The sequence below is a fragment of the Astatotilapia calliptera genome, chromosome 22, assembly GCF_900246225.1.
Source record: "Astatotilapia calliptera chromosome 22, fAstCal1.2, whole genome shotgun sequence".
In the NCBI taxonomy this organism is placed as follows: Eukaryota; Metazoa; Chordata; class Actinopteri; order Cichliformes; family Cichlidae; genus Astatotilapia; species Astatotilapia calliptera.
Window position 1 is genome coordinate 15,726,061 of NC_039322.1, and position 19,889 is coordinate 15,745,949.

The following is a 19,889-nucleotide window of genomic DNA, read 5'->3' on the forward strand; positions in this document are numbered from 1 at the left end:
ATGGGTCTGCAACCTTCACAGTGTTTGTTACAATACTCTGTTACATCCTTCATGGAAACTGTATTCCCTGATGGCTGTGGCCTCTTTCAGCAGGATAATCTTCCCTGCCACAAAGCAAAAGTGGTTCAGGAATAGTTTGAGGAACACAGCAACAAGTTTGAAGTGTTCACATTGCCTCCAAAGCCCCCAGATATTAATCCAAGTGAGCATCTGTAGGATATGCCAGACACACAAGGCCACCTTGCAACTTAAAGGACTTCATGAAATGTTAACAACCTGGTGCGAAACACCACAGCGCACCTTCAGGGCTCGAGTGGAGTCTACGCCTTGATGAGTCGGGCTGTTTTAGCAGCAAAAGGGGGACCAATACAATATTAGACACATAGTCATAATGTTATACTTGATGTCTACAGTATATGTATAGCACGTGCAACATTACTCTAAGACTGCACCACAAGAGAGCAGCAGAGGTCTGTTTATGCACGTTCAACAATACCAAATACAAACAACAGCATTACCTACTCTGTATTTGTACACTTTTATCAACAGTGACTGTATGATGTCTATTACAGTTAGGCTTATTGCAGTTTTTATGTTGTCTGCTTTAATTCAGGTGCATTTTCTGGGCTTTTCAAAATAAAATGATTCCTCACAGAACTTTTTTGACCATGTACATTCCCACCTCCTACCACATTAAGAGCTCACAAACATCTTAACTGAGTGATTTCTGCAAAGTGGTCTGCCGCTGAGGTCACTGGGGTCAAAAAGTCTAAAACTGGCTAGTCAGCTGATGGAAAGCTGTGCTGCTTTCGCTCTCACAAACTCTTTCCCTCTCTTTCTTTTTAACCCCACTTTACAGATGTTGCACACGCCTCTCTCCCCTCCTAAATGTTTAACTTACTCACTCACATCAGTCTCTTTTTTTGTGTGTCTTCGCTGGCTATCGTTTTACTCCCCCTCCTCTCTGATTACCGGGGAAGTGAGGGCATTGTATTTGCTGACTGGGCTGGCCCGACTCTTTGGGTTAGGTGTTAGGTCTGCCAGATCCACATGATTGTGCCGGGCCTAGTGAATGGAGCCAGTGAGGCGAATGCCAATCCGCCCCCAATGAGCGTTATCCCAGTCGACAGAAACCATACGATGACTGTGCCCAAAAGTAATCAGGTCCAAATAAAAGCAGTGTCTGGCAAACGCTGACCCCCATAGAAACCCAACAACCTGGTGGGATTACTGCTGTGGAGGTGTGTCTGAGCGAGTGTGTGTGCTAGAAAAGAAATGAATGAGCAAGAGAGGTTTGGTGATCTGGTTAGTGGTGGGCTATGTATCACCCAGATAAGGAAGAATCTGTAATTTTATTGTGTAAAATTTATTTATAAGTTTCCATTTGTGGATGTGCTATAATGTCATCCACGACATCTGAAGACTGTCAAAACTTTAGAAACATGAAGAGTAACTAAAATTATTACACAGCCTGTTTTTTAAAAAAATCTTCAAAGAAACCACAAATAAAAGCTTCGTTGGATTGTGTGTTTCTGCTACTGCAATCATATTGGCAATAACACCAAATATTACGGTACTGTGCAAAAGTTTTGAGTCATCACTTATTCTGGGGTTTTTTGCTTGGAAAATAGGACTTCAGTGCAGTGAGTTACTGTGTACTATGTGAGCACACATGGAAATATGGTACATAAGGCAGAAACAGAGTTTGTAGGATTCTAACGAGCTTAAAAGTTGATATTTGGTGTGACCACCTTTATTCTTCAACACAGCCTGAACTCTCTTCGACAAGCTTTCTTGTAATTTCTCTAAGTAGTCTTCAGGAATAGTTTTCCAGGCTTCTTGAAGGACATTTAACTGTCTTCTTTGGATGTTGATCTCTGTCAATATGATCCCCCACTTCAATCATGTTGAAGTCCAGGCTCTGGGGAGGCCAATCCACAACCGATAACGTTACATATTGTGATTTTCTGTCTAGGTATGCTTACTTACTGCATTGGCATTTTGTTTGAAGCTATTGCCAATCAGAGTCTGAGTGCATGGATCAAAGTCTGATGGTATTTTCTGTGTTGATAATTCCATCAATTTTAAGAAGATGCCACACACCACTGACTGAAAAGCAGCTGGAAGCCATGACACACCATGTTTTGCAGATAGCTGCTGACACTGTTGAACCTCTCTCCAAACCTCCTCTACGCATACTGATTTTCAGTCCAGTTCTTGATTCGGTATTTCTAGCTCTAGTTCTTCTTTGCTTTGTGATTTCTAGTTCTTGGGTTTTGTTCCTGGGCCCCTCACATTTCGCGTAGGTTTAGTTCTGTCTTCATGTTTATTTTCTTGTTCTCCAGTCGTGTCTCATGTCGCAGTTTGTTACTCCTGTCCCTGTGCTCCTTATTCCCTCTGTTCAGTGTCAAGGTCATGCCTCTGTGCATGTCGTGTATTTCCTGTTTTATTTTGATAGTCCCTGTCCTGTGTGGTGTGTGTCTGGTTTAGCTTCTCTTTGTCTTGTTAGGTCTGATGTGTCCCAGCTGCGTTGCCACCTGTTCCCCATCCTCTTGTTGCCCTGCCTCTGTATTTAAATCTGTGTTTCTCTCTGTCAGTTGTCATGCCGTACCCTTGGTCTGCTGTGTTTCCTCCCTCTGTGTTCCAAGTAATTATAGTTCCCAGTTCCTGGTTTATTTTCTCATGCTTTAGTTTGAGTTTTTGGTTTCTAGTTTTGTTTTGTACTGTTTTTCACCAATAAAACTGCCGCTTTCAGTTACAATTCCCATGTTTGAGTCCTGCATCCTGCCTGCCACACAGCACACAATGACACTGTCTGAATAAAAAAAATTAAAAGACCTTCACAAAGCCTGGAGAAGTTTTGTTCAACAAGAGTTCGACTCCTTGTAAGGAATTTATAAAGAAACGAAGAGTGGCTCAAGACTTTTTCACGGTACTGCCTATAATGCTCATCCTGCTGGGATGTCACCATTGCTCGGATTTGGAGAGAATTAGATCACAGTGAGCGCCCATTTTAAAACCGCTGAATCTGCCTGTGCCCTTATTAGACCCCTATATTGTCAAGGTGAGATAAGGGAGGCACTTGGACTCCTCGAGTGTGTGTGAAGACACATGTTCTCCTTGTAAAGTCAACTTTGCTGTAGAGGAACACTAATGGCACTTAGAGCAGCCTCTCTCCTTTTATCTGAGGCAGCTTCTTAATTGGGTATTTCACAAGGAAAATATTTCTTCCTTTTGCACTCTGATTGTTTAGCTTTTGCTGGTGCGCACACTCACTGCCCTACATGGAAGACAGGCCCCTTCATTTTGATTATTCCTTTTGTTGTCTGAGCCACTGAAAGTATCTGTGCGCAACACAGAGTGTTCATAGCTGAGAGGGCTTGCTGTGTCTATAAAGGATATGGACAGTTCTTCCAGACACACTTAAAGGGAACAAGGTCACCAAATAACCTTAACTGCTCTGAAGTGCGCGATATGAGCTGAATTCTTTGTGTATTTGGTCTTCAGCGGTCAAAGATTCAGTCTCATTTCTGGCATATTTGAGTTCTTAAATATAAACATGTTTCTTCTCTTTGAGTGGCTTTGATGGATGAAAACCGGCACCCGCCCCGGCGTCTCTCTGTGGGATATTTACAATCCACAAAGGAGGATAGCAGATAAGAACTTGGCATAGTTCTAATTAAATTTAACACTGATAACACTCTGACATACTCAGAATACAGCGTCACCAGGCAATTACAGGGTTTAGCTTAGCAAAAACAGCTGGTCTTTATCAATTAGGAAGAGTTACACACAGAACACTGAAAGCATCAGAGAATCAGCACTGAACCGTAAACGTGTGCGCTTTAGTCAGTAAAACTCAGCTGTTAATAAACTTATCAATATGGCAATTCTATCATTGAAATACAGGAGAATTTGACTGATAATTGATTTCTACACTAATCATCCACAGCATTAAAAGCACCTGTCTGGTATTTTTGGTCTCTTGTGTTGCTAAAATCATAGATTGTGGTTTTTGGGTTCAGTGGATTGCAGGGCATCACACTTCACAGATTGGGTTTGTTCCAGGGAATCCACCACGTGTTTCCTCATATTCAGATTAACAGTTTGCAGACAGGGTCAGTGCCTCGGGCTCTTTGTTGTGTTCTAGAGCAGTTTTTTGATGCGAGGGAACATGTGAGGATATTTTATTGAGGGAGGCCACTGTCATCATGGAGCACTGTTGCAAAATGGGTAAACAGAAGACTCATTTTGTATTTAGGTACAAAACCAAAGTCTATAAGGTGCAAAGAATCCACAAAGAAAGCAATTAGAATCCAAGAGATGAACTGGGAAACATATGGAGCAGTCAGCAGAATCTAAAAACAGACAAGGAGCACACCAAGCAGGATAACAGGAAGGATTAAGAGACACTGACAAAGGGAAGATTAAGGTTATAGATACACACAAGGCAGTCGGGGAGATAGGAAACACCTGGAGAGAAAGGCACACCTGAGCATAATCAAGGTGACAGAAGCCACAGGAAGCAAAAATAAAGGCCAAGCAAAAGGGACTCAGAATAAAACAGGAAGCAGCCAAACAGAGAAACATCTAACACAGAGACCGGGACGTGACACAGAAGGGAGAGCAAAAGGCACAAAAGGTCACAGATAAACTATAACCAAGACTAGAAACCTAAAGTGAACTAAGAGCTCAGAATATAAGGAAATACTTACAAAACACCTGGAACCAGGAAACCATGAAGATCCTGAATAAAAATCAATCAAACCACGAGAAACAACTTAACTTTCACATGAATAGAAATGGGAACTAAAGACAGTTCAATAGACATGAAAGCAAAAAGGCAAACCAAAGGGATCATATAAAACAACAACATTTGAAGTCTCAAACTTTAAAGCACGAGTCCCAGCCCAGTGAAGCTGACACAAAAGTGTCTTAAACTTTTAAACTGTTTATAATGGCCAGCATGGGGCGACTAACCTGGTTGCTAAAAGGCTTTGACGTGTGACCTCAAACAGTTTGCTAATGCGTTGTGGGGCTAGTTTCAGGTCACACTGAAAAAATGGAATTTTCATAATTATTATTTTCATCACATCTAGAATAAAAATACCAAACAGCTCAGCTCCAGGTTTGATAAGGGTAATACAATACCTAACCAATAAGGCACGTCATAATAGCTATGTCTATCTATTTATGCTGTCTATACTCGAGTCCAATGCATTTCAAAATGTAATTTTTTTTTTTTTTTTACAGCAGACATTATAAAAAATGTTCACTGTTGTGTTTTATTTGTTTTTTTTAGTCCAGTCCCTGCTTGAGAAATGTCTCGGGCTCTTTGGTTGTGTCAGTTTCAAACATGTGGAATAGTTTATGTTAAAGTTCCTCAGATAATACCATATCTCTGGTGTGGAGCCCGTTACAAAAGGTCATAACTCTGGGGTTTTCAAATGTATCAAAAAGTATCATGAGTTTGTCAAAAAAAAAAAAAAAAAACCTAGTTTGAGAAATTCCTCTCATGGTCATGTGTGAACTCAAGATCTGGGAGTCTGCAGGCTTTTTGTCCTTGCACGTTGTGTCATAAACCACGCACTGCTTTAAGTTCTTACTGGACACAAAGGTTAGATTTGGAGTGCGTCTGTGATTTCAGGCATTCAGTCATCCAGAGAATGTGGGGTAAGGGGTCACCCGTATTGTTTTTAGAGGGTGGAGAGAGTGCAGCATGTGATTTGTGTATACATTACTCAGACTGGCCAAAATCCACGTGGCATTTAATGTTTCATGTAGTTTAAAGTCAGTTCTCACAGCTTCAAATCAGATTAATGCCTTTAATATCCTTCCCTAATTTCATGCAGGGATCAGAGACTCTTTTTAAAGAAAATGAGCAATTTTGTCGTACTAAATATATGTTTGTGCAGTCGAAACTTCAAAAAGCGAGAGCGCTGAAGAGGAACAACTTCATCTGCTGAGGCAGCAGAGGGAAGTCCTTGCTACCTTTGCCCCAAAGAACAGGGGGAAAAATCCCCTCTTAGTCTTATATGTATCAGTGAGAACCAATTAAGTAAATTATGTCTGCATCCCCAGAGCCTTGACAGGAACACCCAAGGGGAGAACGAGAGCACAACCGCTCTCCCACCAGCTTCAGTTTCGAGCAAATTCCCTCTCATCATCGTCCTCCTTCTCATCGCTTCCCTCGCCTAATTCTCTGCAGTTTCCTGCAGCTTTAATGTCCCGGCCTGTATTCACCTTTCTCCCACTGTTAGTACACAGCGGTAAGGAGGTGAGAGGTTAGCTCACGTAACAGTAACAAACCTCCCCTTCCTCTTCCCTTTTACATATCACACTCCCCTGTTTTGTTTTGTTTTTCCTCGCTCATTCCGTACAGCACTTTGTTCATATTCATTCATTCCACACCTTCATTGGTTTTTGTTTTTGTTTGGGGTTTTTTTTTTTGGGGGGGGGGGGGGGGGCTCATTTTAAATGTGCTCTAATCAGTGTTTGATCGTCACATTGCATTTAGTTACGGTGGAACGTCAAAGAGTAGAATTCCTGCAGAAATTGCAGATGTTGCAGCTTGCATGCGCCCAATGGAGAAAGCTAGTAGGTTGCTGTCGTGGTTTACTCTCACCACTTTCATCTAACTGAGTCCTTTCTGCTCAGCACCAGCCAGACAAAATCAACACTTGGTGGTGTACATAGTGGAGCATTTAAGGTCTCAAGATCCAGATGTTTCCATCAGAAACTCGTAGATACAAAAAAAGAGTCAATATTAGCGCTCTAAGTCCAGAAAGTGTGCCAAGAAAATATCCTCCAGCAGCTTGAACTACTGATACAAGGCCGGATGGATCCACATTCTGACCCTACAATCTGAATGTCACAGCAGAAATCAAGACTCATCAGACGAGGCGACATTTTTTCAATCTTCTGTTGCTCAATTTTGGTGAGGCCATGTGAACTGTAGCCTCAGTTTCAGTTTGAATTACTGTTATCCTCCTATCACCACCGAGCAGTCTGACTGCTCTCCTCTGACCTCTGGCATGAACGAGGCATTTTCTCCCAGAGAACTACTGCTCACTGGATATTTTCAGACCATTCCCGGCCAACCTTACAGAAGGTTTTGTGGGAAAATCCCAGCAGATCATCAGTTTCTGGGATCTTTGCACAATCCAGTCTGGCACCAGGAACCATATCACGTTCAAAGTCACTTAAATCGCCTTTATATTTGCCTCAAAGAACAAATATTGTCATTTTTATGGCTCTAAATCAATATTTGAGTTAATCAGATATCATTATAAAATGTCTGTTTCCTCCAGTGTAATGAAGCGCTGCTGGCTCAGCAGACAAAATGATGACGAATTCTAAAATCAGAGCAAAAACCCCCAATAGACGTTTTGCAATATCTCACTTGTAATCTTCACCGCCACCGCCACCCACTCTTATTTCATTACACCGGTGTCTCGATCCAGACTTACAGTCACATGCTCCATTTCACTTTTTCATAATCAAAAGTGCCTGACGAGGCAAACAGCTAAAACAAAAGAGTTGACCGGCACAGAGTGCATGTTTGTTTAATGTGCAGCTGTGCATTGCAGGGAAGGCGGCCAAGCTGTTTCCCAGTGAGTTTCACACGGACTTTAACTCAAACAGCTGTAAACCCACAGGCCTCAGAGTAGAATAGAATAGAATAGAGTGTGTAGATGTTACACGTGAAATAAAAAAGCAACTGTGCTGTTTTTATAAATGAGCTTTTTGGATGGATGTTAAATAAGTCTTGCTTGAAAGGTTTGGGTTTATGGTGCAGAAGGAGCTGTTTACAGTCCACTTAGAGAAAGGTCAGTCTGTGACTAATGGCTTCCGTTTTCCTCCCGCCTATCAGAGGCTGCCGTTATCTCTCCGCAGCATTGTGGGGAAGTGCCTGTTGCCTACAGCACGTTGCAATGTGTCCATCAAGCCAACTTTCCTGATGACCTATTGTTTTGTTTTGCTTTTAGCAAAGCTTTCCTATGAAAGTCTAAACTACCTGCATTCTGTCACTGATGAAAACTAACATCACATACTGAATGTACTTACTAGGAGTAATAAGGCAAACTGACACAAACGCAGCCAGTGTGATAATAAATCCTCTTAAGAGATGATAAAGATGCAAACATACACAAACTCTGCTAAACTCAAAGGAATAAAATCAATGTCTGAAATGTTCAATTCTGAGCGTCGGTCTCGTATTTTAACCTCTTCTGCTTTTTCCTGAAGTTAAATGGTTTGATTAAAAAACAGTGAAACTGTTGAATCTTCGTCAGACAAACCGCATAGCCTGACCTTTAAAATATCAGCTCCGTTCGGCCGTGCCACCTGCAGCAGAAGGTCAGTGCGTCCCCGTGCATCACTTATCCGCTGCTCTAGCCACTTAGATTCACACATTTTTGCTATTGTAAGCAGTGCGACGGAGAGCCTGCTGTATTGTCTGCAACAACGGGGCAAATATCTGTTCTGGAAGAAAGCAATCAGTTTTCAGACTGGAATGTCTGCTGCTCAAATCGTCAGGCTGGTAAATTATACCAATGATGATGTTGAAGCATTGGTTTGATGTTTGCTTTGTTTTCATTAAGCTTTCTAATTTCTGCAAACGTATTTCTTTATTCAGCGACTTCCTCTGTATGTATAGTGTATACATCTTTTGTTTTTGCCGGTTGGATTGTGTACTCTTTTGGCGTTTGAAGTTGGTTTTCCCTCACAGAAGTTCCGCTTAAGCTCTTCATGCTGTGGCCATAAAATAAACTGCTCTGCGTGTTGTAAAGTCACTGAGTGCTCTCAGAGGTCGCAGCGTGAAGAAAGCCTCGTGTGGACCTGAAATGGTTCTTCCCATCTGGCTCATTGTGGTCCCACACTTGTTAGTCCTCGCTCCCCCCTCTCTGGATCACCCCCTCCAGATTATAGATCACATGTCCTGTCACACAGTAGTCTTTCGAGTGGATAAGCCAAAAACTGTGACAACTGGTGGAGGATTCAGAGCAGAAAATACAGCCACTTCTGTTTATTGACTTTTTCTAAAGTAGGCCATCAGGAGAGTTGGCTTTCCATTCATTTATATGTCTTTGATCACAAAAATAGACAAAATAGTAAGCAGGTAATTACATTTCTATAGAGCTTGAGGTCTGAGCTGCAGTGTTCCCAGGGGTACCCATTGTGTAGAGACTGGTTTGCATAGTCTCGCTTTAAAGATTTCCACCATCCTTCCTCCTTTCAGCTGTACAATCACTCATGGGGCTGTTATTCTGAGGTAAACTCGGACAGGAACTCTTGTTGAGATGACTAGAAAAACATAGATTATTTGTTGTGTTCTCAAGGGTGTAATAGTGTTTCCTCGTATACAGTACAGAGGCCCATCAGAAGTTATATTTTGAGCTGCCTCTAAATATAAAGCAGTTTAACAGCATCATCTTAAAGAAGTATATAATTTAAAGATTAAACAGTGAGAATATGGACAGTCTGTTTCCTTTCAGAAAGACTGAGACTAAGTATGAATAACTGAACCTGTTAAAATCCAAAATATATCATAACTAAATTACTGAACTTAGTCAACAGTATGGGATTAGCTAAGCCTCTCTGTTCTCTAGTAGTATGCCTTAATTCTTCATGACATCGATTCAACAAGGTCCTGAAAGCAGCAGCTTTGGAGGAATCCATTCTGCTGGAAGCAGTCATCAGAAGATGAGTGCAAAGTGTGCCACCAAAAGCCTGAATTGTTGATACGAGGCAGGATGGATTTATATTTTCATGTGGCTTCTGACCTCGCCATTCAAATGTTGCAGTGGAAATTTAGCTCAACATTTTTCCAACCTTCTGTCGTGCGATTTTGGTGAGGCTGTGCAAACTGTAGCCTCAGTGTGGCCATCTGCTGCAAGGTTCAATGTGTTGTGCATTCACAGATGCTCTTCTGCATACCCTGATTGTAATGAGAGGTTATTTTGAGTCCCTGGCCCTGAGAGCTGTCACTCACTAGTTTCTCTTTTTTCTCTCTGTGAACTCTAAAGTCGGCTGTGCAGGAATATCCAGCAGATCAGCAGTTTGTGAAATGCTCATACTTATTCAACTTGTCACCAACAACCATCCCTCTTTGAAAATCACGTAAATCACTTTTCTTCATCATTCTTATGTAAAGTTTGAACTTCAGCTGGTCACCTTGACCATGTCTATGTGCCTAAATCCATTGAGGAGCTGCCATGTGATTGGCTGATTAGATATTAATGTTAATGAGCGATTGAACTGGCATACATAACAAAGTATGAACTCCTTATGATTGTCAGATTCAGAATTAAAATCAAAGACATGCTGTGTGAAAAGATCTGGTATTTTAAAGATTTTTGAGTTTAATCCAAGCGTCTCTGCCGCAGTCTCTGGAGAGATGATAGCCTGCGCGCCTAGACAGAACAGCTTGCATAACATTCTCACACTTGTTGAAGAAATCAGAGCTTGCGAGTTTCAGTGGAAAAAAAGCCTCGTTGCATGGCAGCCAGCCTCCCCGACAGCTCCGAGGGGCCTCAGCGGACATATTTCTGCTCAGCTGTTTGGTTGCCCTGGAAACAAGCCAGTGTAGGCTACATATATAAATCCCATGGAGAAGATGTACAGGGAGGGGATCGTGTAGTCAAGGTTTTTAGCCAGCAAGGAGGCGCCGTTCACAGGAGTTACCCTTGAAAAGCAGGTGGATGTCGACCTCAAGGCCATCCCCGCCCTCCAGGTGCAACAGAGATAGCCTGCTCATTCTGTTTTTACCTCAGGTTTCCTGAAAACAATGCAGTCAGACTCAACAAGAAGCAGCAGCGAGAAAGCTGCCAGAATGAAACAAGTCAATGTCAAATGCTTTGCCATTTAAAAAAGCTCATTAGGGAACAGTCCCTCTATTTTCGATGTGCAGCTTGTGATGGGGAAATGAACAGAAGGCTTTTGGAGGTGATGGGGCATTTAGTCAGGTCACCTGTCTTTCTTTTCCTTGGAACTTCCTCTTTCTCGTTGCTGATTTCTTCTCTTAAATTCAGACATCGAAGTCGTGCAAAGACATTAAAGGAAAACAAAATGATCTTTTGCTTTTTTTAGAACTGTTATCTGTCTAATCCTCCTTATCTTCACACTGCTTCAGATATTAAAACACACAGGAAAACAAACAAGCAGCTGAATCTGCTCCCCGTTTTGCAGATTGCAGCTCGTACTTCGTGCGATTCCACATGCCTCAGCATCCCTATACATCAGCGCGTTTAGCAAGTACGAACTCATACTGTAGGCCATATCATGTATCTTTGATCCCATGGGTTTGCTTGGACATAAAAGGTGTTTATGTCTCAGAGTGCTGTGTTTAAAAGTGAAGGACAGACACAGGAAGGGTGTCAGCGTCAGAAGTCAAGTGGAGCTTTCCAGATGTTATACAGAGGATGTGAGTTCATTCTCTTAAAGTCCAAGACAATCTTTCTTAACACAAAACAACCCCAATGTCAACAAGTTACCTTTGTCTCTCGTGTATGAGAGCGCACACTGGGTGAAGCATACACACACAAGCAGTGCCACAGTGTTTGTTTAGTGCATGAGTCACTTTCAGCAACACGACATACAGTATATGCCACATTGACCTTTTTCCTTAGGTTCTTTTTCTTTACTTCCTTCGCTGCCAGTCCACTCTCTCTGTGGGCTTCCAACTATCTTCCTCCTTCCTGAGCAGTTTCCTAATTGCTCCGCGTTGCTGCAAGGTTCACCTCTGTCAGCAGTAGGCAGCTGCGAGATCAGGACCTTTCCTCTTCAGTGGAACACCTCCCTTTCTGTCCTGCTTGGCCGTGGGCTGAAACACTATTATTTCAGATGGTCAGCTGGAATCTCTGCTTCATTCACTGAGTTCATGTTTACGCCTGCACTGTGTCTGTATCTGCGTACACCTTCCACCGGGTCGAGTTGCAGAATGAGATTCTCATTTTCATTTGGGGAAAGATGCGAGAGATAAAAACAAAGAGGTGGAGATCCACTCTCCAGTTCCTGCAGTTATCCAAACAAAAATGGTGCAGATAACAAGCGGTGCACCTGTAAGTCAATCCATAGCAGATGTGTTCTGCCTTCTCTGACTCTGAAAACGCACTTTTTTAATAATGTTCTCACAGAATGCACCGCTTTAAATAGTATTCACATGAAGAGGATATAAAAGCAGCAACTCCTCAGGTGAATTCAGTCAGGCTTTTTTTGTTTATAACAGCAAAGATGATGCAAGTTTGGGTTACTGTTGAAAGTCTGAAACAGTGATAGCTCAATTTTAAGATCAATAAGGCAAAGTGCTACAAAAAAGCCAATCGAAAAGGCATAAATAAAGTACCAGCATCTATGTAGACTTTTTCTAGCCTTCCTGCCCACTCACTTGACCCGTCTCGAGTCCGCACACCGTAATGCAATCAACAATAGTGCGTGGCACTCCTCCAGTGTGCCACCAGTCCGCACTAATACAATAAAAGAAAGAATGTTTTGAAGGATTTATTGCTGTCTAACTGTGTTGCGTCATTTGTGTTGTTGGCTATTTTTGTTGCACTAAACCCTCATTTATCAAAATGGACAAAAGATGTAATTATACTTCTGGAGAGTTGCTTCCTGGCATTCTTCACATTACCGTCCGTGCCAGACAGTCCAGGAAACCCACAGAGATCTGATGTTTTTTTTCTTTTAGCCCAGATCTTCTTTTATGATGTTCAACAAAGACAAAATAAAATCCATCATTTGTAATTTGAAACTCCCCGTTAGGCCTTTGTTGCTTCTAGTTTTGAAGGTACGAGGCACATATTATCCTGTTTATGGTGCTTCCACCATATTTACAATAACCGTTGCAGCTAGCTGAAGCCCTACATGTTTCAGTGAAAACTTGCATTTTAAAAAATGAATTCATAAATTGAAAGAACCGGTTTAATTCAGTGGCGTGTTTGTGAAGGTTCTCAGTCATCCAGGTCATCGTAGTCTAAGGAGCTTGGAAAGAAAAGCGTCTGGACTTCTTTAAGTTGCTTGAAGACGTTTCACCTCTTATCCGAGAAGCTTCTTCAGTTCTAAGGTCAAATGGTGGAGAGTCCCAGATTTAAACCCAGTGGGAGTTTCCCCCCAAAAGCAAAAGGCATCAATTTCCTGACAAACTTGCTTGCTATCAAATGTCCAAAAACACAAACAAAAAGACTTGTACAGTGATCCGAGGGGCTTAAGAGGAAACCTGATGTCAATACAATGTAAGCTGTTTGATGAAGAGTTTCTTTTTTTTTCTGTACTGAAAACAAGTTAAGTGTAAATTTGAACCTCAGACAATTCATTCAGACTCGTGCTGGATGCTGTTTTGCAGTTGCTCTGGTAGATTTATGCTTTCCTCTTTTTAAAAAAGGAAAACAATGTTTAAAAAAAGCTCTTAACACACCAACACAACTCCACTTGACCTTTGCTAGCTGTCCACTGTGATACTACCCTTCTCTTGGCAGTCTCCCAGAAGTTCAGACACTGTACGTCCTTGGCTGCTGTCAGTTCTATTGTCCAGGCTGAAGGGAACGAGAGCACTGGGCTGCAGTTCCACCTGGTTCAGCTGTTTTGACCATTAGAGCCAATCAGTTCTATCGTCTCCCTTTCCTGTCATGGGAAAGTGGCGGTCGGCTCTCGAACAATCTCCCCAACATACAAAAACTTGACAAGTGGCCAAAGGGTGGGAGCGCCTGTTGGGAAGACCCGTAATGTTTTGTGTTTTCCATGTACTCCATGTTCATGTACAGCTGCCAGTACATGTGCAATGGGAAATGTTCAACCTCCCAAAACGGAAAAGGGGCTTTAGTTCCCAACGGACCTCTCAATACTTCTAAAAATGAGTTCACATGCCTCAAAGAGTCCCTGCCAACACACATTATACATCATGAGAAAGGCAGGATTGCTTCCTGATTGAACTTTAAGTGGGGGGTGGTATGTTCAAATCTTTGTTTTTCCTCTTCAGAACTTAAGAAGAACAAAGAACTACATAAAGCGACGCAGATTTAAGAAGCCACTGCATGTAGAATAACTGCTGTAATCACCATGAATGGGATCCCATTAAAGTCAGACTGCCAGATTAGGAGGCATGTTCCCATTAGAGCACTTTTTAAAAAAAATTATTAAGACATTCCTCAGCACGGCCCAGTGGATGAATGCTTTCAAGTAGGTCACAATTAAATCAAGATATTATCCAAAACGCACAAGGCGAACTCACTTGCTGACCAACATTTGACAAACTCAGAGGCACACACGACAGTTTTTTTTCCCCATTCATTTTTATTCAAATCACCACAACAAGTCCAAATGAAACCAAATGCATCATGTTGGAGAACACAGGCACGGAAGAGTGATTTTTATCAACACAGCGAATAAGAAAAGCAGAGTACGCCGGTACTTTAGTTTGGTATTGCGCTCATTGAACTGAGCCTGTCATCCAGCAGTGCATCCAACAAGTGGGCTGAAAATTGAAAAAGAAGAGAAAAACTCCCTCCATCATGCCTCCTTTACGTATGTCCTCACTGCGATCACGTCTCCCATGATGCATTTCTGTGTGGAAAGGAGACGTCAGGTGATTAGAAGAAATCTGCATGTGCATCAACTCTGGCAAACATCAAGCAGAGCATACAATCATATAAGAAGTCACTGCCAGACTTATTTATTAAAAAAATTTTAATTATATAAATCTTCCTCAGGTATGTTGTGATGTTTTTATTTCCTGTAAAACTCCTCACTTTAAGACAAATACCCTTTTTCTTATCATCCTAACAGGATCATTGAGTATAAACAGTACATTTTAACACACATTAGCATACTAAATCTACTATATAACATATAGAACAGGGGAAGTAAAATAACTTTACGCAGAACTTCTAAACAGATAGTTTGAGGATTTAAAAAAAAAAAAAAAAAAAAAAAGTCACACCGCTATCAATTTCCCATCTGTGATCTCTCTCTCGATATTCGTTTCTTTGCCATCCCAGCTCTGTTTCTGCACAAGTTTGCCGTTCTCCAGAGTCACCACGGTCTGCAGGGCACAAAACAGACAAGTGGTCACGTCCAGCACAGATTAAATCAATGATCAATCATCTAAAAGTCAGGCTGTGTAAATGCTTGTTCTGTCTTTCTAACCCTGGTCTTTCTGTCGTCTGCGGTCGTCTCATCAAAAGGTTCGTTGAGTTTGAACTTGATTTCGGTGGTTTTGAAGGTGCTCTGAGACTTCAGGCATATAGTCCCTTCGTCGTCCATCGTCACTATTAAATTGGGCTTGGTCCGGTTGCCCACCTGCCGGGTTGCAAATCCCACACCTGCAGAGCGCGAGGTGTCAGGAAATGTGTCAGATGTAGAGACGCTTTTTAATTAAAACGTTAAAAAAAACTATTGTGAAAACTTGAGACAATAAAATTAATTACAATTAAGATTAAAATGTTTCCCCCCCCCTAAATTTAGCTCCAACCACAGACGTTCTTACCGATTGCTTTCATGTAGTCGTCAAAATTGTCGCTGGAAATCATCTTCCATGTTCCAACAAATTTCTCGACCATTTTGCAATCCTTGAAAATTTTTTCCTCTTTATCCTCAACAACAAAGTGTGCAGCGACTCTGGGTTCAGCACTCTTCCAGTGTGGGAGCAGAGTGTGGCCGTTTTAAAGGGACAGTCCTTTTTTTCAGCAACGCGATAGGAGCCAATCACAGCCTGCAACGTCATATAACGAATTGTTGAAATCCCTCCTCTTGTGAGTTTTTCCCTTTTCACCCACTTATTTATTTATTTTAATCCGTGACATAGTCGTGGCAATAGTTTTATATTCTAAGCTACATGTGTATTTATCAAAATTAATCTTCAAACACGGTAATTTTATACAGAATAAACAATATTTTTCTTTGTTACAGTTTAATATCAAGTGTTTCTCTGGTTCCAGAGATGTCACTTTATATGGCGGGCCAAACAGGCCAAAAATGACATATTTGACATATTTGTTTTCAGCTTGGTTATGAGCCGTCATTCTGTAGTGATCTGCTGATAAGAAGCCATTCCTCTTAGTGAGGTCAGGGCGAGCAGGAGAGGAGGAGGGGTTGCTGTCTTATTTAATGAATCATTTCAATGTAAGCAGCTATCTCCTGGAAGTTTTCAGTCTTTTGAATATGTGGCTTTACAGCTGAAGGCCCCATCCAAAGTTGTGTTTCTTAATGTTTACAGGCCTCCCAAATACTGCACAGACTTTTTTAATGACCTCAGTGAACTGCTGTCTGTGATCTGTGTTGATTTTGACTGTGTAATTATTGCTGGGGATTTTAACATTCATGTGGACAACCCTCAGGACAAAGGGACTAAAGACCTGAGTAACACTCTGGGCAACTTTGGGCTGACTCAGCATGTAACAGAGGCCACACATAATAGAGGACACACTCTTGACCTACTGATCTCCAAAGGCCTGAGCATTTCAAAGGTTACTGTGTCTGATGTGGGCCTGTCTGATCATTACTGTGTTTTCTTTGAAAGTAAAATCTCAGCCCACACAAATATATCAACAACAGTGATCACAAAACGGTGTATAACTGAACACAGTAGTGCAATTTTTAACCAGGTCTTCCCATTAACACCTGACCTGCCCAGAGGGTCAGTCAATGAGCTCGTCAATAGCTTCAATGCTAACATGTTAAATGTAATGGACACTATTGCTCCCATTAAGGTGAAGGTTATCTCTGGAAGGAAAAAGTCTCCATGGAGAAACTCCACACTGGTGAAAAATGAAAAAAGAGAGTGTAGGAAAGCTGAGCGCAGATGGAGAAAAACAAACCTCCAGGTTCATTATGACATTTATAAAGAGAAACTTCACAATTATAATTTACAACTGAGGAATGCAAGGAGGTCCTACTTCTCTGACATCATCACTAAAAACAGCCATAATGCTCGGGTCTTATTTTCTACAGTTGACAGGCTAACAAACCCTCCTGTGTCAGTGGCAGCTGAACTTCATTCGACCATGGCCTGCAATGACTTTGCCAAATTCTTCACTGAAAAAATCCAAAAAATTAGACAAGCAATTGGTACATCAACAGCAGATCCAGGATATGTACTGTGTCCACCAAAAAACTGTTTAAACACCATGAAACAGTTTCAACCTATTAACAGCAAAGACCTGGAGGACATCTTAGGTCAACTGAACTCCTCCTCCTGCTGTTTAGATGTCCTGCCAACAAGTTTTTTCAAAAAGGTCTCAAAGACTTTAGAGTCAGACCTGTTACAGATCATCAACTTTTCTTTATTATCAGGTGTGTTTCCAGAATCACTAAAAACTGCTGTAATAAAACCTATACTGAAAAAGGACAATCTTGACAAGACACAAATGAACAACTACAGGCCGATCTCAAATCTCCCGTTTTTAAGTAAGATCATTGAAAAAGCAGTTTCTCAACAGCTCAGTTACTTCTTAAAACAGAATAATTGCTACGATGCCTTCCAGTCAGGTTTTAGACAGAACCACAGCACTGAAACCGCTCTGACCAAAGTGTTTAATGACACATGTCTGAATACAGACAGTGGAAAAATGTCAGTCCTAGTTTTACTGGATCTCAGTGCAGCATTTGATACAGTTGACCACAACATATTACTCAAACGACTGGAGAACTGGACAGGTCTTTCAGGAACTGTACTAAACTGGTTCAAAACATACGTAGAAAACAGGAAATACTTTGTATCAATAGGTAACTTCACATCTGAGCAGACAAGTATCACATGTGGAGTTCCCCAAGGTTCCATCTTGGGACCCCTTCTGTTTAACATCTACATGCTCCCACTGGCACAGATTATAAACAACAACAAAATAAACTATCACAGCTATGCAGATGACACACAAATATATATCACAATGTCACCAGGAGACCGAGGCCCTGTACAGGCTCTTGGTAAATGCATTGAGGAAATCAATGACTGGTTGTGCCACAATTTTCTCCAGCTAAACAAAAACAAAACTGAGGTAATAGTCTTTGGCGCCAAAGAAAAACGATTACAGGTCACCAGAGAACTTCAATCTATACATCTAAAAACCACAAACCAGGTGAGAAATTTGGGTGTAGTGATGGATGCAGACCTAAACTTAGAAAAACACATTAAGACAATAACAAAGTCAGCTTACTATCACCTCAAGAATATATCAAGGATAAAAGATCTGATGTCTCAACAGGACCTGGAAAAACTAGTCCATGCATTCATCTTTAGTAGGCTTGATTACTGTAACAGCATCTTTACAGGTCTACCTAAAAAAATCAGTCAGACAACTACAGCTCATTGAGAACTCTGCTGCTCGAGTCCTCACTAAGACCAAAAAAGTGGACCACATCAGTCCAGCTCTGAGGTCCTTACACTGGCTGCTTGTCCGTCAGAGGATAGACTTTAAAGTTCTGATGCTGGCCTATAAAGCTCTGAATGGTTTAGGACCAAAATACATCAATGACCTCCTGACCCAGTATGAACCATCCAGATCCCTCAGGTCATCTGGATCCGGTCTTTTATCAGTTCCCAGAGTCAGAACCAGACACGGAGAAGCTGCATTCAGCTTTTATGCTCCTTATATCTGGAACAAACTCCCAGAAAGCCTCAGATCAGCTGAAACACTCAGTTTATTTAAATCCAGGTTGAAGACTCACCTGTTCTCAGCTGCATTTGAATAAAGCACCAAATCCACACTTTAAGCTTAAATTTCAAAACTTACATTTAACTACTGATTTTATCTACTGTTCTGATTTTATCTGTTTTGATTTTATATACTGTTGTTTGTTTGTTTGTTAATTAGTTAGTTAGTTTATTTGCTTGTTTTATTCAATTTTAAATCATGCTTTTTATTTGTTCTTGTTTCTAATGTCTCTGTAAAGCACTTTGAATCACCTTGTTGTTGAATTGTGCTATACAAATAAACTTGCCTTGCCTTGCCTTGCCTTAACAGGTGAAAAATTGCCCTCCTAGTTTTAGGCTTAATCCCCCTTTCCCCCCTGCAGGCAGTATCCTTCAAGCTCAGGTCGTCTACCAGAGGCCTCGGAGTTTGAGGGTCCTGTGCAGTATCTTTGCTGTTCCTAGGACTGCGCTCTTCTGGACTGAGATCTAAGATGTTGTTCCTGGGATCTGCTGGAACAACACTTTTACCATGACAGTATCATGGTACAAATAACAGTAGCATGGTGGTTAACACTGTGCTCTCAACGCAAGAAGGTCCTGAGTTCAAATCCATCACATCCTTCTTGCCCTGTGACAGCTGAGAAAGGCTCCAGCACAATAGTATTATTATTATTAGGCCTTTGTAGGTGAACATTAAGTCAAATTTAGTTTATTATTAGTTTGCTGACTGATTTCATTTTGAGGAAATACAAACAGGGGCTCTGTTGATATTGTGATGACCTTTACTTCAGTTAAATTCACTTTGGATCCTTGTCTTGTTAAAGACTGGCAAAACTGTAATGTGTAATTTCAACTACAGGCTTGAATGTGATTAGAAAAAATCAGTGACTGACTGGTTTTTTCACACCCAGTGACCTATTTAAGATAGTTGCAGCAACCAGCTGGTCCCTGATCATGCTGCACCTCTGCTTACTGATTACCAGGCAACTGCATAGGTTTCCTGGTCGGAGGCAGCCTGTCTTGAAACAACTAGACAGCAAGGGACGCCGCGAGGTCGGAGACCCGGTCCTCATCTTCGAAGCAACAATTTCAAAGGCAACGAGATCGACACAGTTGCACACAGTCACAATAAATTTGGTCTCCTACCATCATTTTGCTTGTCAGTTAAAGAAAAGTCATTTGAAGTCATTTATGTTACAGTTCTTTTCAGGAAACCTGCCAAAAAATAAGTGTGTGGATGCAATAATGATCCATTAATAAA

General features: G+C 41.4%; 1 protein-coding gene across 1 annotated transcript; it reads right to left on the reverse strand.

The window, feature by feature from the left end:
* Positions 1-14,271: 14,271 nt before the first annotated feature.
* Positions 14,272-15,645, reverse strand: fabp4a (fatty acid binding protein 4a). Its single transcript, XM_026156964.1, has 4 exons — positions 15,485-15,645; positions 15,145-15,320; positions 14,939-15,040; positions 14,272-14,562 (listed from the first exon to the last, which is right to left on the reverse strand). Exons 1-4 carry the CDS (start codon positions 15,555-15,557, stop codon positions 14,509-14,511), a joined length of 405 nt encoding a protein of 134 aa, XP_026012749.1. The 5' UTR covers positions 15,558-15,645; the 3' UTR covers positions 14,272-14,508.
* Between the last annotated feature and the right edge of the window lie 4,244 nt (positions 15,646-19,889).